Below are 24,066 nucleotides of genomic sequence, written 5' to 3' on the forward strand. Positions count from 1 at the left end.
TCCCAAAATCCACCCATAAACCTACCCTATACCGATCCACAACCGTTGTTTTTGACCCATCCTAACCCAGTCACCTGGAAAGAATAAACACGCAACAGCTGCAGTGAGGGGGACTATGTGGCTAGTGAGGGAGGGAGGGCACCTTGATGTTGCCCTCGGCAGAGCCGCTGATGAAGCTGCCCTCGGTGGGGTCCACAGCCAGGGCCTTGACAGGGGAGTCGTGGGCCTGGAAGCTCTGGCGCTGGTGCCTGTGGGGGAGCTCCAACACGCTGATCCAGCCCTTCCTGCCACCTGTGATCAGAAGCTGCTGCCTGGGGGCCAGCGACAGCACCGTGGCCCCCGACTCATGACAACTAAAGGCTGCAGAGAGAGGAGAGGGGCCAAATAGGAACAACTGAGCTACATTTAACTTGGCTACTCTCTGTATTATTGTTGATGATGTACTGGCTTCAATAGAAAGAGCCAGTGTTGGAGGACTCACTGTGGAGGCACTAGACTGTTAATAGTGTTGTGGAGGACTCACCGTGCACTAGACTGTTAATAGTGTTGTGGAGGACTCATAGTGTTGTGGAGGCACTAGACTGTTAATAGTGTTGTGGAGGACTCACCGTGCACTAGACTGTTAATAGTGTTGTGGAGGACTCACCGTGCACTAGACTGTTAATAGTGTTGTGGAGGACTCACCGTGCACTAGACTGTTAATAGTGTTGTGGAGGACTCACCGTGCACTAGACTGTTAATAGTGTTGTGGAGGACTCACCGTACTAGACTGTTAATAGTGTTGTGGAGGACTCACCGTGCACTAGACTGTTAATAGTGTTGTGGAGGACTCACTAGACTGTTAATAGTGTTGTGCACTAGACTGTTAATAGTGTTGTGGAGGACTCACCGTGCACTAGACTGTTAATAGTGTTGTGGAGGACTCACCGTGTACTAGACTGTTAATAGTGTTGTGGAGGACTCACCGTGCACTAGACTGTTAATAGTGTTGTGGAGGACTCACCGTGCACTAGACTGTTCATTGGATTCACCAATGTATCCCAAAGACACACATTCCTATGGAGACAAAACAAAGCATTTACTTACAGCGCATTAGACCAACTGAAACAGGCACTCTATAACATCAGCCCATTTGGTCCCCAGTGAAGTGATTGAGAGGTTTGATCACATGGCTCTGTAGCAGGGCTACGAAGCAGGGCTACGAAGCAGGGCTACGCAGTGTACCTGTTGTCTGTTGACAGCCCTGCTGTGGCTATGAGGGAGGATGAGCCCACGAACACAAAGTCGTGAGCCGTCTTATTATGGCACTGCAATGTCTGTGGAGGGAAGAACATCACCAATAAACAACAACGTTACCATACAGTAGGAGGCACAGCTAACTGCCAAAATAAAGTGTACATCAACATAGAGCGTACTAATAGGGCATTGGGCCACCACTAGCCGCCAGAACAGCTTCAATGCATCTTGGGATAGATTCTATAAGTGTCTGGAACTCTATTTGAGGGATGAGCTGCCATTCTTCCACAACAAATTCCATCATTTGGTGTTTTGTTGACGTTGTTGGAAAACGCTGTCTCAGGCGCCGCTCCAGAGTCTCCCATAAGAGTTCAATTGGATTGAGATCTGGTGACTGAAACGGCCAGGGCATATGGTTTACATCGTTTTTATGCTCATCAAACCATTCAGTGACCACCCTTGCCGTGTGGATGGGGGATTTGTCATTCTGACCATTTTTATACATGACCCTAAGCATGATGGGATGTTAATTGCTTAATTAACTCAGGAACCACAACTGTGTTGAAGCACCTGCTTTCAATATATGTTATATCCTTCATTTACTCAAGTGTTACCTTTATTTTGGCAGTTACATGTAGACAGAGACAGACAGGCGCTTTTTGTTCCTACCAGGTAGGGTTTAGGGGTGTTCCCAGTCGTATTGGTCTGCCATAGACGTAGGGCTCCGTCAGCGTCAACGATACCAAACTGGACAACACAGCGTAGAGATGACCATATTAGGAAGATCATTCAAATAAGGAGTAAAAGTCATATTATGTCCAGCAACTACATCATTCCTCAGCAGTAGCCATGTTGTTGAGGGACTGAGTTGGGCGGGGAAAACGTTACTTGGTGAATAATTAAATGTAAACTAAATATGCGTTCCAGCGCAGTACTTTTGACCAGATTCTAATGAGCCCTGGTCAAAAGTAGTGCACTATAAAGGGAAATTGGGAATAGGGTGCAAATGGGGAAAGAAAATGTAGTCACCTTGTTTCCTTGGTGGTTGAATCGTATTCGTGTGACTCTGGAATTGCCTGGACTTCGGAAGCAGATAATCTGCTGAGAGTGGCCCCACTCAAACATCCGGACACTTCCGTCCTGCGCTCCTGTTAAGTCTGAGGGAGGAAGGGACTTGGTAAACAAAACCACAACAATAGGATTCTCCAATCCCAATGTAGTATTGACAATAAAAGGATGTGTGTATCTTCTTGGAATATTAGCACAAGGCAAGGATGATAACATCAAGGTCTAAACAAAATAGACATGGTACACATAACTAGCATGTGTGGCAGTTTCAGTCATTGTATACAAGCAGGAAAGAAGTTACATCTACTTACAGTAAGGCAAGGTTGGGTGGGAGGTCATCCTTCTCACGTTGTTGATGTTCCTTTTGATGAGCTGCACCAGGAAATAAAAGGACAAGATACTCAACAAGACACACGAGTAGAATGTACTGCATTGTGCTCAATATCAGTGGCAAAAAAAAGAAAAAGGAACCGCAGTAAAAGCTCTATCGGCCTCACCACGGCAGCGCCTCTCCCCGTCTGCAGGCCCCCGAGCCAGGGCATGTTGATGGGCGTCCCTAGGCTGCTGTGGGTATAGGGGGTGGTGCCGTGGAGGGTGTTGAAGTCATCCCGGGCCTGGATCACCAGGAAGTCATCACTAGTGTGAGAGTGCGTGTGTGAAAGAGAGAGAGAGAGAGAGTGAAGAGTTTGAGAGGACACTCCCAGACAGAACAGTATTAACACAGTGCTGACTGCATCCAAGAGCTTCAGGCTTTTACTTCTTGCCAATTTAAACATCTCTGATATGGTCAATAGGAGGTATTCAGCAGCCAAATCACAGGTAGGGACACAGAGGGACACTCAAAGGTCCTACACAACTCTAGAAGACACTTTATTTTCATGTTTGGGTAATTGAGATCCGGGCTCACCTTTTGGCCTCGGCCTCCGTATCGTCATCGATCCACGTCAGAATCTGAGTGGCCAAGATGGAGGACACGTCCAGCTCCTGGATGTCATGAGTGGAGGCCATGACTAAGCAGTTCCGATTAGCCTGGGACACAGAGAGAATAGAGAAAGAGGAGAGAAATCCAAAATCAGTCCTTCCACTTCCCACAGCCTATTGAGCCAATGTGACACCTTGCTAGTCTAACATAACGACGCAGATGTCTCCTGTGGAGAACATGCGGAGAACAGACGTCTCGTGTGGAGAACGTGCGTAGAACAGACGTCTCCTGTGGAGAACGTGCGTAGAACAGACGTCTCCTGTGGAGAACGTGCGTAGAACAGACGTCTCCTGTGGAGAACGTGCGTAGAACAGACGTCTCCTGTGGAGAACGTGCGTAGAACAAGACGTCTCCTGTGGAGAACGTGCGTAGAACAAGACGTCTCCTGTGGAGAACGTGCGTAGAACAGACGTCTCCTGTGGAGAACGTGCGTAGAACAGACGCGTGGAGAACAGACGTCTCCTGTGGAGAACGTGCGTAGAACAGACGTCTCCTGTGGAGAACGTGCGTAGAACAGACGTCTCCTGTGGAGAACGTGCGTAGAACAGACGTCTCCTGTGGAGAACGTGCGTAGAACAGACGTCTCGTGTGAAGAACATGTGTAGTACCTTGTTGATGGCGAAGGCTGTAATGATGTCCGAGTCCTTGTGGATGATCCGGGCCTTGCCTCCGGGGTAGCCCAGATCTGCCTCGCTCTGTAGAGCAATGCATGAATCATTACAGTCTCTGCATGTCTGAATCATTATACAGTCTCTGCCCGTCTGAATCATTTCAGTGTGACCTAAAGGAAGTGGTGGGAGATGAATGGACGACGTATGCCTGTTTGCAGTAGGAGGGTGTGTATCTCTAACAGAGCCTTGCCTCAGGACTACAGGGTGGGAGACTAGAGCATCAAGAACCCACAGTTATCAGCATTAGTGCCATTTTCAACCTCTGGAGACAATGCTCAGCACACGAGGCTCAGCAAACCCACTGAGATGGGCGTCTTATTGTATAATATAAAAGGGGTGTATTGACACGAGACGCCGAACGGAGGCTTTCACAGAACATTAGGTTGAATTACATTCTACATCACAATTAATTAAATGGTAAATACCACATTTCCTCTCAGAGAGTGTTCGGCTTGACTATGAGATCTAAATATGGTGACTTGCCATTTTCACATAGTACTTCATCTTAACCCGACGATCATTCAACGTGACACTCTGGGCCTGCTAATCAGAACCTATTGGACTTCATGACAGTCTTATTCTCCTCAGCACATTCTGTGGAATTAGTTTGTGATGAACTATGGCAACCTAATCACTGTATAGACTAGGAAAAGGCTTTATCACAGAGTACAGAACATGCGTTTTATGTCATAATTTTACCGTCCAAAAACTCTGAAAGTGTAAAATCACAACATATACCGTATATATAGTTAATTTAGTCTTCGATCTAGTCTACTGTATAACATTCAGATAAAAGCATGGCAATGTCTTTCATGTAGCTCTATACCATGACAGTATAAACATGGTTTGGTTCTTTATGAAGCTGTTCATTACAAAATTCATACAAATCTCAGATTGCCTAATGAAAGCAATGCACATGCATTTGTTAGCTCATGCTAACAAGATTTCAATAAAACCAATGCAGCTTTTTGAAATGAGCCAAATTGCTTAACTAATTGGTTCAACTTGGGAAATTTGCCAAATGAATAATGCGCTGGGAAAGTGTGACATTCACTTCCGTGTTTTATTTGTTCCGTTTTTTAAATGGTCTTCAAGTGCAAAAAGCACAAAATGCAATGTAAAACCTTCATAAAATGCATTTGATATACAGTGCATCTGGAAAGTATTCAGACCCCTTGACTTTTTCCACATTTTGTTACGTTACAGCCTTATTCTAAAATGTATTCAATTGTTTTTTTTTAAATGCACACAACTGTCTATATAAGGTCCCACAGTTGACAGTGCATGTCAGAGCAAAAACCAAGCCATGAGGTCAAAGGAATGGTCCGTAGAGCTCCGAGACAGGATTGTGCCGCATTAAAGGTCCCCAAGAACACAGTGGCCTCCATCATTCTTAAACCACCAAGACTGACCGGGGGGCCAGCTCTAGGAAAACAGCGCAATCGAGGGAGAAGGGCCTTGGTAAGGTAGGTGACCAAGTAGCACAGCGATCTAAGGCACTGCATCTCAGTGCAAGAGGTGTCACTACAGTCCCTGGTTAGAATCCAGGCTGTATCACATCCGGCCATGATTGGGAGTCCCATAGGGTGGTGCCAATTGGCCCAGCGTTGTCCAGGTTTGGTCGGGGTAGGCCGTCATTGTAAATAAGAATTTGTCCTTAACTGACTTGCCTCGTTATATGATGGTTAAATGTAATCATTATTTTTGTTTTAACCCGATGGTCACTCTGATAGAACTCTAGACTTTCTCTGTGGAGATGGGAGAACCTTCAAGAAGGCCAACCATCTCTGCAGCACTCCACCAATCAGGCCTTTATGGTAGAGTGGCCAGACAGAAGCTACTCCTCAGTAAAATGCACATGACAGGCCACTTGGTGTTTGTCAAAAGGCACCTCAAGACTCAAGATTCTCTAATCTGATGAAACCAAGATTAAACTCTTTGGCCTGAATGCCAAGCGTCACGTCTGGAGGAAACCATCCCTATGGTGAAGCATGGAGGCGGCAGCATCATGCTGTGGGGATGTTTTTCAGCGGCAGTGACACTAGTCAGGATTGAGGCAAAGATGAACGGAGCAAAGTACAGAGAGATCCTTGATGAACATCTGCTCCATAGCGCTCAGGACCTCAGACTGGAGCGACGGTTCACCTTCCAACAGGACAACGACCCTAAGCACACAGCAAAGATAAGGCAGGAGTGGCTACGGGACAAGTCTCTGAATGTCCTTGAGTGGCCCAGCCAGAGGCCGGACTTGAACATCTCTGGAGAGACCTGAAAATAGCTGTGCAGCAACGCTCCCCATCCAACCTGGCAGAGCTTGAGAAGCTCTGCAGAGAGGAAGTCCCCAAATACAGGTGTGGAAAGCTAGTAGCATCATACCCAAGAAGACTTGAGGCCGTAATCACTGCCAAACAAAGTACTGAGTAAAGGGTCTGAATAGTTATGTAAATGTGATCGTTTTTTAAATTTGTAATAAATTAGCAAACAATTCTAAAAACTTGTTTTTGCTTTACCCTTATGGAGTATTGTGTGTAGATTGATAAAAATAAATAAAACATGTAATCAATTTTAGAATAAGGCTGTAACTTAAAATGAGGAAAAAGTCCATGGGTCTGAATACTTTCAGAAGGCACTGTGTGTGTGTGTGTGATACATACATAAACTCAGCAAAAAAAGAAACATCCCTTTTTCCTGTCTTTCGAAGATAATTCGTAAAACTTTACCATGCTTGTTGAATGAACCATAAACAGTTAATGAACATGTACCCGCGGAATGGTCGTTAAGACACATAACAGCTTACAGACGGTAGGCAATTAAGGTCACAGTTATGAAAACTAAAAGAGGCCTTTCTACTGACTTTGGAAAACAACAAAAGAAAGATGCCCAGCGTCCCTGCTCATCTGTGTGAATGTGCCTTAGAGATGCTGCAAGGAGGCATGAGGACTGCAGATGTGGCCAGGGCAATAAATTGCCATGTCTGTACTGAGACGCATAACACAGCGCTACAGGGAGACAGGATGGACAGCTGATCGTCCTCGCAGTGGCAGACCACGTGTAACAACATCTGCACAGGATCGGTACATCCGAACATCACACCTGCGGGACAGGTACAGGATGGCAACAACAACTGCCCGAGTTACACCAGGAACGCACAATCCCTCCATCAGTGCTCAGACTGTCCGCAATAGGCTGAGAGAGGCTGGACTGAGGGCTTGTATGCCTGTTGTAAGGCAGGTCCTCACCAGACAAACCCACCGTCGCTGGACCAGACAGGACTGGCAGAAAGTGCTCTTCACTGACGAGTGGCGGTTTTGTCTCACCAGGAGTGATGGTTGGATTCGCGTTTATCGTCGAAGAAATGAGCGTTACACCGAGGCCTGTACTCTGGAGCGGGATCGATTTGGAGGTGGAGGGTCCGTCATGGTCTGGGGCAGTGTGTCACAGCATCATCGGACTGAGCTTGTTGTCATTGTAGGCAATCTCAACGCTGTGCGTTACAGGGAAGACATCCTCCTCCCTCATGTGGTACTCTTCCTGCAGGCTCATCCTGACATGTCCCTCCAGCATGACAAAGCCACCAGCCATACTGCTCTGTTCTGTGCATGATTTCCTGCAAGACAGGAATGTCAGTGTTCTGCCACAGCCAGAGAAGAGCCTGGATCTGAACCACATTGAGCACGTCTGGGACCTGTTGGATCAGAGGGTGAGGGCTAGGGCCATTCCCCCCCAGAAATGTCAGCGAACTTGCAGGTGCTTTGTGGGAAAGTGGGGTAACATCTCACAGCAAGAACTGGCAAATCTGGTGCAGTCCATGAGGAGGAGATGCACTGCAGTACTTAATGCAGCTGGTGGCCACACCAGATACTGACTGTTGCTTTTGATCCCCTGCTTTTCAGGAACACATTATTCAATTTTTGTTAGTCACATGTCTGTGGAACTTGTTCAGTTTATGTCTTAGTTATTGAATCTTATGTTCATTCACATGTTAAGTTTGCTGAAAATAAACACATTTGACAGCGAGGACATTTCTTTTTTTGCTGAGTTTACATACATACATATAAATAAATAAAGTGCCAGTCAAAACCTTATGAATTTCATGATATAATCTTGAAGTCAAGTTAAAAACAGAAAAATCGGACATGGAAGTGGACGCGGAAATAGGTGACATTTTCCCAGCGTAAAACACAGGTGTCAATTAAAAACAGAAAAAAAAACTGAAATAATTTTACTGGTCAATGAGCATGATAATTACAACCCATAAACCCCCACCACCAAAATTATCCAAAGCAGTACCTGGTTACAGCTAGGCTCCTCCATCCCTGAACATTTGTCATTTTCATTGAGGTCCTCAACCGACTTAATTATTTGAGAAGCCCCCCAAGACATCAGACAAAACAATGTGATGAATCATGCAGAGTCAACAGGAAACACAATCTAGAATTAGACGGTTAATTATCAGGGTTTAAGAACAATATTATTCACCAGAAATCCACAAAGTAACAGACAATTAGGATATAAATACAGGAACCATGCAAAACAAAAGCACAAATGCGTCAACAGGGATAGAAAAAGTTAATGACGCTCTCTGGGACTAGAAGTGATGTTTTAGGTATTATTCAATGGGAGATGTTATTTAGTGACAGTGTGCAATGTGTCAGTGCTCAGACTGCTCAGCTGTCTGCATGCGGTGGGTGGGTGGGTGGGTGAAGTGGAGCGGTAGCTACCTCGTTTTGGTTTCGTTTCTTGGTGAAAATATTGCGGATGAACGTTTCCTGCACCTCTTCCTGTTTGACCAGGTACTGCCACAGCCTCTTCACAGGCAGGGCAGAGTGGTGACTGGACCTGTAGCCACACAACACTCCCTTCGGTTATACAGCTCACTTACAAAAGGCATTTATGACGTTGTGTGGATCATACCAGTGTGTACCGAAAACCTACATTTACAGCAGTGGTCACTAACCTTTTCGGAGTCAAGATCACTTTTGATGTCAAAAACCAAGCCTAGATCTGACACTCAGATTTATTTAGAACAGGACTTGTAATGCGCATATGCAACATTAACTTAATAAAAACAGTTCTGTAGGAAAGTTTTGTGCAGTAGGACCGATCCATTATCACAGCATATTGACTATGCTTGGCCTGCCAATATTGTTCTTCTCAGATCATATTATATTTTAAAACTCAATCTTTTATAACAAATTAGATAATTTGTTGTATCAGTTGGGAGGCACAGCTGAGAATAAATTGAAATAATTAGCTTTTTTATTTTACTGGACTGATGGTCAGTCTCAGTGGTGGGAGAGAGAAGCAGAGGGTCCATCCCTCACTGTCCTCTCGTTTTCTCTGGTGAAACTGACCAGAGAGAGGAGACACTGTCTTCCTCCTGATGGCCCAACTTGAGACACACCACATTATTTCTGTCTCATGCACAAATTCATGTTGTTCCTATGACCAGAGAAAGTGAAATATCCCTTGATATTAAAATATACACGACGAGCTGCTAATAATACAAATACTGGCCCATCGATACACTTGGCTACTCATGTACTGCAGCTGCAGTGCTGGTTGTAGCGTGAGTGGAAGTAGCGAGAAACACGTTTTATGTTCTGTAAAAGTGCTGAATAAAAACAGTGTTAAGTGTTGAATAAAAACGTAAACATGAAGTCACTTATAAAAACAGCAGCTCTTTGCTGTATTGTTTGACAGTCTCTCTCTGGTCGTGGTTTTAAAAGTTATGAGATCTCACGTAAGCTAGTATCAAACTCTACTGTTGGGTCGTGAAAGCTGTAGGCATGGTATTTTGAGCTATCCGACTGGCCAGATCAGTAGGCACACTTGATTTAGCTCTCCTGGTCCATCTGGTAGGCGGAGTTTGTCCCTTCAGACAAATTAAATGGTTCAAAATGGGAACACTTCGCCTAACTAGCACGGAGGGCCTCTGAATCAAGTGCACCTACCATCAACCTCGCAAGACGAATAGAACAAAAAAAATAGCGCGCAAGGCTTTGGGGAACAGCATCGTTGGCTTTTCTACAGAAATGCGCCCTGATGATCGACTAGGAATGCGCCCTGATGATCGACTAGGAATGCGCCCTGATGATCAACCAGTCGAATGCAATTGACCGGTTGGTGACCACTGATTTACAGAATGTTATGGCAAACATATCAATATACAGAGAATTCCTGTTTGGCACTCACCTGAAGGGTGTGTTGGAGGGCTCAAACAGGGCTTTGTGTCTGAGGATGGCGGGGCCCGAGGCAGCCGTCTCGTCCAGAGGGTGTGTGGAGATGTACTTGGAGGGCGGCCCCCCGAAGATCTCCAGCCTCTTCAGCAACACCTGCTCCCAACGCTGGAGGGTCTTCAGCACCGCGTGACACAGAGGAGAGCCCACAGGTAGATCTAAGAGAAACACACAAACACTAGGTGACATTAACAACAGTACGTTCAGAGACGTGAGACTTCACAAAAAGGGCAGGCAGTTATCTAAAAGGGAGTCTGGTTCAATATCACAAAATCCCTCTCTTTGTTTGGACTTCACAAGCACTAATGCTTCCAACTAAAATGAAGGCTAGTTGTCATTAGTGTACGGTACCTAGTAGGTCGTGTCCTGCCATGGGGTAGAATGACTTCAGGTTGCCTAGGACCAGCTGGACCATGGCCAGACGCATCAGACACCAACTGGACACACACACACACACACACACACACACACACACACACACACACACACACACACACACACACACACACACACACACACACACACAATTGTTATGTCTAACCATCACTGACAAGAGTAACGTCTATTTGCTTTGATAGTGCTGCCCACCGACTGTACCTGTAGGAGTTGGGATTGGAATGTTCTCGGCTAGGAGAGTTGGGGTCAAAGTCTCCAAACTCGTCTTCATCATCATCATCATCCTCGTCCTGACTGCCCTGGCTCTCCTCCGAGTCGTACTCCACCCTGCTCTCTGACGGAGGGAGGAAAGGCTGTGGGAGGAGGAGGAAAAACACTATAAACACAGACATACAGTTGAAGTCGGAAGTTTACATACACCTTAGCCAAGTACATTTAAAATAAGTTTTTCACAATTCCTGACATTTAATCCTAGTAAAAATTCCCCGTCTTAGGTCAGTTAGGATCACCACTTTATTTTAAGAATGTGAAATGTAAGAATAATAGTAGAGTGATTTATTTCAGCTTTTATTTATTTCATCACATTCCCAGCGGGTCAGAAGTTCACATACACTCAATAAGTGTTTGGTAGCATTGCCTTTAAATAGTTTAACTTGGATCAAACATTTTGGGTAGCCTTCCACAAGCTTCCCACAATAAGTTGGGTGAATTATGGCCCATTACTCATTCCTTCCTCCTGAACTGGTGTAACCGAGTCAGGTTTGTAGGCCTCTTTGCTCGCACACACTTTTTCAGTTCTGCCCACAATTTTTTCTATAGGATTGAGGTTTGGGCTTTGTGATGGCCACTCCAATAAACTTGACTTTGTTGTCCTTAAGCCATTTTGCCAAAACTTTGGAAGGATGCTTGGGATCATTGTCCATTTGGAAGACCCATTTGCGACCAAGCTGACTGATGTCTTTGAGATGTTGCTTCAATATATCCCCATAATTTGCCTCCCTCATGATGCCATCTATTTTGTGAAGTGCACCAGTCCCTCCTGCAGCAATGCACCCCTGCAACATGATGCTGCCACCTGCGTGCTTCCCGGTTGGGATGGTGTTCGTCGGCTTGTAAGCCTCTCCCTTTTTCCTCCAAACATAACGATGGTCATGATAGCCAAACAGTTCCATTTTTGTTTCATCAGACCAGGGGACATTTCGCCAAAAAGTACGATCTTTGTCCCCATGTGCAGTTACAAACCGTAGTCTGGCTTTTTATATGGCGGTTTTGGAGCAGTGGCTTCTTCCTTTCTGCACGGCCTTTCAGGTTATGTTGATATAGGACTCGTTTTACTGTGGATATAGATACTTTTGTACCCGTTTCCTCCAGCATCTTCACAAGGTCCTTTTGCTGTTGTTCTGGGATTGATTTTCACTTTTCGCACCAAAGTACGTTCATCTCTAGGAGACAGAACGCATCTCCTTCCTGAGCCCATGATGTCGTGCAAAGAGGCACTGGGTTTGAAGGTAGGCCTTGAAATACATCCACAGGTAAGCCTCCAATTGACTCAAATGATGTCAATGAGTCTATCAGAAGCTTCTAAAGCCATGACATCATTTTCTGGAATTTTCCAAGCTGTTTGAAGGCACAGTCAACTTAGTGCATGTAAACCTCTGACCCACTGGAATTGTGATACAGTGAATTATAAGTGAAATAATCTGTCTGTAAACAACAGACTTGCCAAAACTATAGTTTGTTATTAACAAGAAATGTGTGGAGTGGTTGAAAAACTAGCTTTAAATGACTCCAACCTAAGTGTATGTAAACTTCTGACTTCAACTGTACATACATGTTAGAATGAGCTGAATGACTGGGTATTTTAGAGGGGCATGGTTTAAGTGAACTATGAACATGGAAGTGTACACTACTACGGTACCTTTGCGATAAAGTAGTCCCAGATGCTGAGCTCCGGGGGGACAAAGTGCTCTTTGAAGATGGAGGTCTCTTGCTCCACCACAGGGCTGGTTGGGCTGGAGGTCTCTGGCCCCTCTCTGGAGGCACTGCGTGGCGACGACGACAGCAGCTTGAAGCGCCTAGGCTTCCTATCGAACTCCTCATTGGCTGCTGAGACAACCACACACATGCCATATTTATTGGACATACTGGACTTATAATATTACGGATAATATTGAGACAAACAAGAGCTGCAGTGTGTGTAGACTGTTGTTCCAGCCCAGCTGTAATACGCCTGATTCAACCAATCACAATCTTCAACAGATCTTTGAATCAGGGGTGAAGGCTGCCCACACAGCTCCGAGTTGCCCACCCTTGCATTACAGTTACATCAGCCTCTACATCTGACACACACACACACACACACACACACACACACACACACACACACACACACACACACACACACACACACACACACACACCTGGAGGTGACTTGTCCTTACTGGGCTTCTCTGTGATGGGGGTACGCGCCCCCCCTCCGAACACAGCCACCCACAGCTTGCTGTTGAGCGGGTGGGCCACGATGCGGAACAGCTCGTTGCTGGAGTGAGTGGCCAGGCCGTGCACAAACAGGCTGAGGAAGACGGCCGTCAGGATCTCACACAGTAACACGGCCAGGCCTGGCTGGCTCTCCTCACCAGCAGAGTTCAACAGGCGGATCAGGGTACTGATACCTGACACACAGAGACCGTGAGGGAGTGCGAGTGAATGAATTGACTAGAATTAAAGAATCACTTTATTTAAAAAAACATTTCAGTATGTTGTTCATTAGTCCACTGTTGATATAGTCCCAACAAATGTTTTTTTTTTAGATGGAGCACTTTTACTGATGTAAAAGGCATCACACTTCTTTGCTTTTTAATAAAAGAACAAAATACTAATTAACAAAATATTAACTAATTGTAATTAACAAAATACTAATTAACAAAATACAAAAATGTGTTTGTGTTTAAAGTGATCCTTTACAAGTTGTTTGTTTAGGACTGTGGTGTTAAAGGGGCAATCTGCAATTGCTACATACATTTGACTTCTACATTAATACTATGTACCCATTGATTTTTGAAGAATATTACTTAGAAATGCTTCATAAGATTAGTTCAACAATCTTAACCGATCAGAAGCCAAAATAGATGTTTTTTTTATTCCAATGTTTGTAAACAAACACTATCGCCTCAAGCCATGGTTGAAACTGTCATGTTGATGTCATGGATGGTCAGTCCTTGCATCCCATAGCAGTCTATGAATTTGAGAGTGGTTACATTTGTCCAGACCCATCCCTCAGCGGGGACTACACTTTGTTATTATTTGAACTGCAGATTGCCCCTTTAATGTAGCAATCAAGCAATGGTTCTCCAAACAGGGTACAATTTCTGTGAAATGAAGTGAAAACTGGTGGAAGTAAAGTGGGATTACCTGGCCACTGTGCTGGGTGGGTGTTGGGCAGTACAGTCTCCTCCATGCTCACAGTGCGTACAGAGTGGTGCTGGAAGGAGAGGATACTCTGGTACACTATCCCAGTGAACTGGTTCACATGGCTGGGAGGAGAGAAAGACAAGGAAGTACACCCACTCAGTCATTTAGCAAGAAGGAAGGGGACGTTCCATTAAACAAGGGATTATCAACCAGGGTAAACTGCGACGTGTACATAGGCCTATATGGAGCGGACTGTAAATGTTTTAACTTCTCTGAATCCAGAGAACAGCAGACCCATTTAACACATAAAACACTAATACACTGCTGTGGCTCCTCACCCTCTGGTTACAATAAAGAATTCAGGAGATCTATAGATGAAGCGCAGAAGTGTATTCTGACATCAAAGAGCCTTCTCTAGATATTTAATGAGTTGGGAGGCAGAGTTCCATCTCTCACAAGGGGGATATACAGCTCTCTCAACATGATGGTTCTATTTCAGTATACTGACGGGTATATTAGAGTGCATTGTATATCTACTAAGTCCTCTATTAAGCTTGCATGAAAGAGCTGATTCCTGTCACATAACACAGAATTGAGTTACTGGAAGTGTACAGGCTAAATCTGCAATATTAGAACATAAAGTGCTTCTTTAGTGGACAGGGCAGGTTGAAAAGGGCCGTGAAACTGCAACATGAAAAGCCAGCGTTCGAAGCCTTTCACGTTCGCCAGATGGAATCACCTACCATGAGTTGAATTTAGAGTCAACGTTTCGACAAACCTCTAACACGACTGCGGCGTGAGTTTTCATTAGCATAACAAAAGCGGAGTGTTGAATTAGAAAAAGCTAATTTAGTCGGACTGCACCGCTTCATTCTCCACACGAGAGGGGGAACTGTTGGGCATGGCTCACAACAAAGTCCTTACTCATTTACAGATCTGTGAGCTTTGAAATGCCAAGGTCAGGCGGAGGGCCGGGCGGGCGCAGTCACGTGATTCCTATTTTAAGGTCATTCAACTATTAGATGAGACAAAGAAAAAAGCCTTTTCTCTACTTTTTAACGTCATACACTTTTCTCCTTGTAGTATAGTACAGCTGTTAAGAGAATCAAAAAACAGGACAAGGTTTTAATGATCATTATCCCAACATTATCATACACATACACTGCCAGGCAGATTCTCAAAATCAGATGCATGGTGCAGTTGAAATGTCTGAACTGTTGCCTAATGTGCATTTCCCAGCATGCTGTTGGTTGTGAGCCGTTCTAGTACAGAGATCAGGAGCTCAGATCAAAGTTGGCGGCGTTAGGATTCAGACTAACCTGTGGTTGTGGCCATCGCAGAGACACTGGTATATGCAGGCGGACAGCGAGGCTGCCAGTGTGTGCATCACATAGATCTGGGAGAGCAGGAGGTATGAGACACATTAGGAGCAGCAGAACAGCACCATCAACTCACCTTATATTACCAGTGATATCCATCTATCACAATATCTCCACTAAAACACTTCTGATAAGATATGACCCATGTCAAATTCACAGCACATTACCGCCCCTGTCAAATTCACAGCACATTACCGCCCCTGTCAAATTCACAGCACATTACCGCCCCTGTCAAATTCACAGCACATTACCGCCCCTGTCAAATTCACAGCACATTACCGCCCCTGTCAAATTCACAGCACATTACCGCCCCTGTCAAATTCACAGCACATTACCGCCCCTGTCAAATTCACAGCACATTACCGCCCCTGTCAAATTCACAGCACATTACCGCCCCTGTCAAATTCACAGCACATTACCGCCCCTGTCAAATTCACAGCACATTACCGCCCCTGTCAAATTCACAGCACATTACCGCCCCTGTCAAATTCACAGCACATTACCGCCCCTGTCAAATTCACAGCACATTACCCCCCTGTCAAATTCACAGCACATTACCCCCCCACATCCACCCCGCACAACCAACACAAGTACCACTCTGATCTCTCAACATGCTCTTTGTTTGGAGCACACAGCATGACGATAGCCTTGGCTGGCGCACGTGTGTCTGACCTCGTTGTTGACGACGTCTGGGTGTGGCGGGGAGTCCAGTGCGTTGATGGTGTGCAGGATGTCGTGGGTGAGGTTGGTCAGATGGACAATGGGGTTGGCCACAACTGTCTTGGCACTGGCAGTGCAGGCCAGCAGGAGAGGAATGGAGGCGTGGTGCAGGTAGGGGGCGACGGCTGACTGGACACCGTCATCCTGTGGACATAGAGTAGCGTGGCGTGAAGTGTGGCTCCAAGACTAACAGACAAAATACATAAACAACTGAGCTGGATCTGTCTGAGCTAACTGTGTGTGTGTGCTGAGCCATATGGCAGACTGAGCATCTACCACTATAACATTGTTTTTGACCCCCCCCCCCCCACACACACTTTTTATCTGAAATTATCATCACCAACTAAACTAAGTAACTTCTCATATAACAGTTTAAAATGTTTTGAGCTAGTAATGTCAATATTTATCTTTAGAAATGAGCTGACATACATAGACAATTTATGTAATGCAGCTTTGAATTTCACCCTTCTCCAAAAACAGGGGATTTCACCCTTCTCCAAAAACAGGGGATTTCACCCTTCTCCAAAAACAGGGGATTTCACCCTTCTCCAAAAACAGGGGATTTCACCCTTCTCCAAAAACAGGGGATTTCACCCTTCTCCAAAAACAGGGGATTTCACCCTTCTCCAAAACAGGGGATTTCACCCTTCTCCAAAACAGGGGATTTCACCCTTCTCCAAAACAGGGGATTTCACCCTTCTCCAAAACAGGGGATTTCACCCTTCTCCAAAACAGGGGATTTCACCCTTCTCCAAAACAGGGGATTTCACCCTTCTCCAAAACAGGGGATTTCACCCTTCTCAAAAACAGGGGATTTCACCCTTCTCAAAAACAGGGGATTTCACCCTCATTTTGAACTTTAGAGAGCCGCTCTCTTCTTCCGTTCTGACCAGTGCATCTTGCAAAAATGATTGCTGTCCTTGTTATGACATTTCATCTTTACCCTGTTCAGTTAAAAATGACCAAATGCACTGATTTTTTGAAGCAGAACTACCAAAAATATTTTGTATAGTGAACCTGGCAATCGAAAAGCCCCAATCATCAGTTAAATGTGCAATCAGCAGCAAGATGAGAGTTGTGTCCACGATGGTAGACTACACAGCCATGCTGGTAAAACACCATTTTCTACAGCGCATTTGGTAACAATGACATAGACAATTACATTGCTTGTCCCTAAAGCCTATGATTTATTATTGCTAAAGCCATTTTCCAAACATCTGAATGCTGAAGGTGTGAGGCAGATATAGCCTACACACATTGAAGCAGGGATGGGGACGGCCTACTTCTCGTTGGAGCGAGAAGCTGCTTCTCCTGCACCGTGCGCAGTTATCTGAATTTTAGATCAATGTCAAAAGCAGTTACGGGGATAAAAGTTCAATAGGTTGAAGGAGAGGACGCATCAACTCAGTCACAACATGAGGTATTTTCGTAATAAGGCAGGAAAAATAAGGAACAAAACACGTTAAGAACAGCCGATTGGGTTTTATTACCGATTAATGCTTCACTTGGATCAGTTTGGGATCCGCGGACCGATGCATTCGCATCTTAAACATTTCAACCAGTAAACGATGTGTATCGGCAAATTTTTACATCCCTAAAAAGAAAATGCAACAGAATTGCATCCTGGCTACTATTCTGCGGTTCACTCATCAGATCAGATGCTTTGATGTCAAACTTAAAGTAAGTCATCTCAGACAGAGGCGTTACTGTCATGTGGTATGACAGGAGCATCTGATGTTCCAAACACTCCACAGGAGAGCAGTGTTTGTGTGTTCCTGGTTTGGAGACTCGATGCTTGTCTCCCTATAAGTAGGACGAGACGTCAGAAGAGAATTGGAATCAGTCTTGTCTGTCAGACAGCCAGCCACTTACTACAGAAGTCACTGATTCCAACCATCAGCAAAACCCCAGCCCGGCAAACGCGAGGCTGAAACAAAATGGCAAGCTCCGCTTTCTTTGCTTCAGTTTTTGTGTTGCCCTTCCTTCGTATCCCTCAGAGAACTTGCTGTCAAGTACTGAAATGAAAGAGCCTTTTTCTTAAGTCTTGTTTACAACAAAGATACTTTTTTGTTAGAAGAGTTTTAATACTGCACTGAACAAAAATATATATAAACACAATGTGTAAAGTGTTGGTCCCATGTTTTGTTAGATGAAATAAAGTATCACATAAATGTTTAATACGCACAAGCTAATTTCTCTCAGATTGTGTGTTTACATCCCTGTTAGTGAGCATTTGAGCATTTCTCATTTGCCAAGTTAATCCATACACCTGACAGGTGTGGTATATCAATAATCTGATTAAACGGCATGATCATTACACAGGTGCACCTTGTGCTGGGGACAATAAAAGGCAACTCTAAAATGTACAGTTTTGTCACACAACACAATGCCACAGATGTCGAGGGAGCGTGCACTTGGCATGCTGACTGCAAGAATATCCACCAGAGCTGTTGCCAAAGAATTTAATATTAATTTCTCTACCATAAGTCGCCTCCAAAGTTGTTTTAGATAATTTGTCAGGAGGTCCAACCGGCCTCACAACCGCATACCACGTGTATGGCGTTGTGTGGGTGAGTGGTTTGCTGATGTCAACATTGTGAACAGAGTGCCCCATGGTCGCGATGGGGTTATGGTATGGGCAGGCATAAGCTACAGACAATGAACACAAATGCATTTTATTGATGGCAATTTTAATGCAAAGAGATACTGTGACAAGATCCTGAACTGGAATACTCTGTCGTACACATCAATCCAGAGCATCCCAAACATGCCCAATTGCTAACATGTCTGGTTAGTATGCAGGCCATGGATGAACTGGGACATTTTCATAGTCGTGCCATTCATCCACCGCCATCACCTCATGTTTCAGCATGATAATGCACAGCCCCATATTGCAAGGAACTGTACATAATTCCTGGAAGCAGAAAATGTCCCAGTTCTTCCATGGCCTGCATACTAACCAGACATGTTAGCAATTGGGCATATTTGGGATCCTCTGGATTGAGGATCAGTTCCCGCCAATATCCAGCAACTTTGCACAGCCATTGAAGAGGAGTGGGACAACATTCCACAGGCCACAATCAACAACCTGAGAAACTATGCGTAGGAGATGTGTCGCCCTGCATGATGCAAATGGTGGTCACACCAGATACTGACTGGTTCTGATCCACGCCCCTACCTTCTATTTTTAAGGTATCTGTGACCAACAGATGCATATCTGTAATCCCAGTCATGTGAAATCCATGGATTAATTGATTTCAATTGACTGATTTCCTTATATGAACTGTAACTCAGTAAAATATTTGAAATTGTTGCATGCTGCGTTTATATTTCTGTTCAGTATAATTATAAAACTGGGTGGTTGGAGCCCTGCATGCTGATTGGCTGAAAGCCGTGGTATATCAGACAGTATACCACAGGTATGGCAAAATGTAATTACGTTGGTAACCAGTTTATAATAGCAATAAGTCAACTCGGGGGTTTGTGATATGGCCAATATAGCTATGATCCTTATTGATGTCACTTGTTAGATCCACTTCAATCAGTGTAGATGAAAAGGGAGGAGACGGGCTAAAGAAGGATTTTTACGCCTTGAGACATGGATTGTGTATGTGTGCCATTCAGAGGGTGGGCAAGAAAAAATATGTACATTTCTATAGGGTATGGTAGTAGGTTCCCAGGCATACTGGTTTGAGTCAAAAACTGCAACGCTGCTGGGTGTTTCATGCTTAACAGTTTCCCGTGTTTATCAAGAATGGTCCACCACCCAAAGGACATCCAGCCAACTTGACACAGCGGTGGGAACCATTGAAGTCAACATGGGCCAGCATCCCCGTGGAACACCTTGTAGAGTCCATGCCCCGACCAATTGAGGCTGTTCTGAAGGCAAAAGGGGGTGCTAATGTTCCTAATGTTTTGTACACATTATATTTGGTTATTGTATCCTTTAGTTACTCATTTGAATAAGATTGACAACATACAGCGTGTGCGTTGGTGTGTGCTGTACCTGTTGGGACTCCTGAAGCAGCAGGATGAGTTCCATGCGCACCGAGGCCAGGCCTCCTCCGTGGGAGCCGTGCAAGCTGCAGTAGCTGAGGAACATGCGCAGGAGAGGCTGGTTGCTCTGGAGCCAGTGTCTGCGGGTGCGCTGAGCCTCACCAGGGTGGGCCTGGGCCGCCTCCTCTCCACCCGGCCCTGCCATTCCCAGGGCCAGCTCTGGCAGGCAGGGCTTGTAGCTGCAGCACCTCTGCAGGGCCACCACCTCCCTCTCCAGCCACTGGCACAGCTGGTAGCGGAGCTTCCCCCCGTCCAGCTCGTAACCCGTGGACAGAGTCCGCAGCTCCGTGGTCAGGATCTTTAGGCAGGCGCTGAATTTGAGTTGAGCGGCCAGGATGTCCTCAGAGGGCATGAGGAAGTCACCCTCGTCCAGCAGCGTCTCCGTCAATGGAGAGATGGCATCTTGAAAGACGCTACTGGTGTTGTCGGCACTCTTCATGGCCAAGCCCTGTAGTTCGTCGTCCTCCTCTTCCTCCTCCTTGTCGCTGTCCCATTTCAACTCCAGGGCTTCATCCTGAACCGACACAGACGGCTGGCCCCAGTCAAAACTCAGCACAGAGTCCGATTGGCTATTGGACAAGCTGTCTGACACAGACTCGAAGCCGTTCAACGCGGGCTGAGACCAGTCCAAATCTGACGCCTGTTCCTTTTTCGTCTCACTCAGGTCGGGGTTGGTGGTATCGTCCTGGGGGAGCTTGGATCTTTTGACGACTTTAGGCATTTTGGAGAGGACCTCCAGGGCCAGCATGGGGCAGCCGGCCTGCAGGTGAGCGTAGGCTGCGGTGAAGAACAGCCTCCTCTCCACCAGGCTGATTGAGTTTGCCATGCGACCCTCCGCTGTCAGACCCACCCTGGTCTTCTCAGACGAGCCAAAATGGCGGCGCAGCAGTAAGGGATGTGTGCGGAGGTAGGTGTAGAAGTTGAAGACCTCCGGGCTACAGAGGGACGTGGACGAGGTACCTGCAAATCACAGCTCTGTCATTTCCCCAGGCATTCACATCATCAAATTATCTTAAAATAATCAAACGTCAAATCTAAGGGAAAAAGCATCGTTCTCTTACTACTACCTGGTTGAGTTGTGTGGCCAGCCTGAGTAGAGGACGCTAGGTTTGGGGCAGCAGGCTGCTCCAACAGAGTATCCAGGGCCCGGCTGTAGTCCTCCAGCACCCAGTAAGCCGTGCTACGCAGGAAGGGGTCCTGGTGGGCGGGGAGCTGGCGGTCTTGGCCCAGCACGTGTCTCTGCAGGATGCGTTTGTAGGTGGAGGACGTCTCAAACTCGGACTCATAGAGCCGGGAGATCACCAGGGCCAACTGCAGGTCCTGCATCTTCTCCAGGCAAACCTGTACAAGGCAGGCCATACCTCATCCAACAGTGTTGAAAGCATTTGCAGTAGCAACACAGAAAAATACCGCACAGGAATATCAAATAAGGTCATCTCTACCCTTTGCATGGCCAGATGTAAATTGTATAAATGCTCAAAGATACAACTTTTTATTTAATTATATATATTTTTTAAAGAGAGAGCTACCTCTCTCCTGAAAATCTTTGGAAAAGGTGGACCTCATATCTACTGTAGCTGCTGACAGCGAAATTAGGACATTTTTTTTTACCTCCACAGCGTCCTTGAGGGAGCCTGCCAAAAGAAAGAAGGCTGCAGAGTGCTGGAAGCGCTGCTTCCCCAGCAGAGAGAAGGCGTTCTTCAAGGCAGCCCTCCTCCACCTTTCCTCACTGAAGTTGTTGCTGAAGAACGTAGTCATTTTAGCATTCTTCTGAGACCTTGATGGATGGAACAACACACGTTGGCATTAGACTATCTGTAATGTGAAATAATTGTTTCAATCTTTTCAGGGGATATGGGAAATTATATTCAAGAACTTCTCAAAGATGTTACCTGTACAGTCCCCAGACCACCGCTTTCTTTTTCATAGCGAGATAGAAGATGGCGGCGTCCAGAGGATCGTTCTGCCTTTGAAAAGACGCTTTTGCGACCTGATGAATAACGGAGGTAGAAAAACACATTTGTATATAGGTCATTCCACATTCTCTGATTTATATTACTGAATTCTGTGTTGCAGCAAAATCTGACTCTGTTCTCCTTTTGTATTTCAAAGGCAACCAATAACTCTTCTCTATCTATCTATCTATCTATCTATCTATCTATCTATCTATCTATCTATCTATCTATCCACACACGTTCAAAAGTTAAGGGTCACTTAGAAATGTCTTTATTTTTTTAAAGACAAGCACATTTTTTGTCCATTAAAATAACATTGAATTGATCAGAAATATAGTGTAGACATTGTTAATGTTGTAAACCATCACTCCTGTGTTCCAATGGCACGTTGTGTTAGTTAATCCAAGTTAATAATTTTAAAAGGCTAATTGATCAACCCTTTTGCTATTATGTTAGCACAGCTGGAAACGGTTGTCCTGATTAAAGAAGCAATTACAACTGGCCTTCTTTAGACTAGTTGAATATCTGGAGCATCAGCATTTGTGGGTTCGATTACAGGCTCAAAATGGCCAGAAACAAGGAACGTTCTGAAACTCGTCAGTCTATTCTTGTTCTGAGAAATGAAGGCTATTCCATGCGAGAAATTGCCAAGAAACTGAAGATCTCGTACAACGCTGTGTACTACTCCCTTCACAGAACAGTGCAAACTGGCTCTAACCAGAATAGAAAGAGGAGTGGGAGGCCCCGATGCACAACTGAGCAAGAGGACAATTACATTAGTGTGTCTAGTTTGAGAAACAGACCCCTCCGTATTCTTCAACTGGCAGCTTCATTAAATAGTACCAACAAAACACCAGTCTCAATGACGCTTGGCATTCAGGCAAAATCTTTGTTTCATCAGACCAGAGAATCTTGCTTCTCATGGTCCGAGAGTCCTTTAGATGCCTTTTGACAAACTCTAAGCAGGCTGTCATGTGCCTTTTACTAAGGAGTGGCTTCCGTCTGGCCACTCTACCATAAAGGCCTGATTGGTGAAGTGCTGCAGAGATGGTTGTCCTTCTGGAAGGTTATCCCATATTCACAGTTACTCTGGAGCTGTGTCAGTGTGACCATTGGGTTCTTGGTCACCTCCCTGACCAAGGCCTTTCTCCCCCGATTGCTCAGTTTGGCCGGACGGCCAGCTCTAATAAGAGTCCTGGCGGTTCCAAACTTCTTCCATTTAAGAATGATGGAGGCCACTGTGTTCTCGGGGGACCTTCAATGCTGTAGAAATTTTTGGTACCCTTACCCAGATCTGTGCCTTGACACAATCCTGTCTCGGAGCTCTACGGACAATTCCTTCGACCTCATGGCTTGGTTTTTGCTCCGACATGCATTATCAACTGTGGGACCTTATATAAACAGGTGTGTGCCTTTCCAAATCATGTCCAAATCAATTTAATTTACCACAGGTGGATTTTGGGTCTCATAGCAAAGGGTCTGAGTATTGATGGAAATGTCATATTTCAGTTTGACATTTTTTTATAAATACGCAAACATTAAAAAAAAAATGTTTCGCTTTATGGGGTATTGTGTGTATATTGATGTATTATTCTTTTTTTTTTTAATCAATTTTAGATTAAGGTTGTAACATAACAAAATGTGGAAAAAGTCAAGGGGTCTGAATACTTGCTGAATGCACTGTATGTATGCATGCATGTATATATTTATTTAAAGGGAGGAAAAATGATGGCAATAGGTATATGGGACACATGGGCTCACTTTTTCTATACACCTCCGGAGTTTATTGGTGCTCCTGAGCCACCAGCCCAAGCCCATGGCACGGAGCTCGGGCCAGGTGGGGTCTCCTTTCTGCAAGGCAGGTAACATGTGGAGCAGCTCGTCCTCAGCCTCGGAGTGGAAGGCCCAGGCGTAGTGACAGGTGGACAGACCTGGAGGACCAAACACAGGTTG

At 45.3% G+C, this 24,066-nt stretch overlaps 1 protein-coding gene across 8 annotated transcripts in view; it reads right to left on the reverse strand.

Moving 5' to 3' along the window:
* The window catches only part of LOC124034632 (dmX-like protein 1), a 52,695-nt gene that overhangs the window by 2,122 nt on the left and 26,507 nt on the right, over positions 1 to 24,066 (reverse strand). For 2 of the 8 annotated variants that reach the window (XM_046348059.1, XM_046348060.1), the window contains exons 21-44: positions 23,875 to 24,044; positions 22,051 to 22,148; positions 21,770 to 21,935; positions 21,223 to 21,499; positions 20,109 to 21,118; positions 16,055 to 16,246; positions 15,323 to 15,399; positions 14,004 to 14,125; positions 13,013 to 13,264; positions 12,511 to 12,698; positions 10,794 to 10,945; positions 10,548 to 10,633; positions 10,153 to 10,354; positions 8,679 to 8,796; positions 8,248 to 8,310; positions 3,895 to 3,981; positions 3,212 to 3,333; positions 2,802 to 2,940; positions 2,616 to 2,676; positions 2,266 to 2,393; positions 1,906 to 1,983; positions 1,225 to 1,316; positions 1,004 to 1,056; positions 143 to 360 (exon numbers count right to left, since the gene is read on the reverse strand). In XM_046348059.1, coding sequence (XP_046204015.1) covers positions 143 to 360; positions 1,004 to 1,056; positions 1,225 to 1,316; positions 1,906 to 1,983; positions 2,266 to 2,393; positions 2,616 to 2,676; positions 2,802 to 2,940; positions 3,212 to 3,333; positions 3,895 to 3,981; positions 8,248 to 8,310; positions 8,679 to 8,796; positions 10,153 to 10,354; positions 10,548 to 10,633; positions 10,794 to 10,945; positions 12,511 to 12,698; positions 13,013 to 13,264; positions 14,004 to 14,125; positions 15,323 to 15,399; positions 16,055 to 16,246; positions 20,109 to 21,118; positions 21,223 to 21,499; positions 21,770 to 21,935; positions 22,051 to 22,148; positions 23,875 to 24,044 — 4,151 coding nt within the window. Of the gene's footprint in view, positions 1 to 142; positions 361 to 1,003; positions 1,057 to 1,224; positions 1,317 to 1,905; positions 1,984 to 2,265; positions 2,394 to 2,615; positions 2,677 to 2,801; positions 2,941 to 3,211; positions 3,334 to 3,894; positions 3,982 to 8,247; positions 8,389 to 8,678; positions 8,797 to 10,152; positions 10,355 to 10,547; positions 10,634 to 10,793; positions 10,946 to 12,510; positions 12,699 to 13,012; positions 13,265 to 14,003; positions 14,126 to 15,322; positions 15,400 to 16,054; positions 16,247 to 20,108; positions 21,119 to 21,222; positions 21,500 to 21,769; positions 21,936 to 22,050; positions 22,149 to 23,874; positions 24,045 to 24,066 lie in introns of those variants that run through there. The other 6 variants (XM_046348062.1, XM_046348065.1, XM_046348064.1 and 3 more) reach the window with 6 other exon arrangements.

Source organism: Oncorhynchus gorbuscha, linkage group LG04, assembly GCF_021184085.1.
Source record: "Oncorhynchus gorbuscha isolate QuinsamMale2020 ecotype Even-year linkage group LG04, OgorEven_v1.0, whole genome shotgun sequence".
NCBI classification, from domain to species: Eukaryota; Metazoa; Chordata; class Actinopteri; order Salmoniformes; family Salmonidae; genus Oncorhynchus; species Oncorhynchus gorbuscha.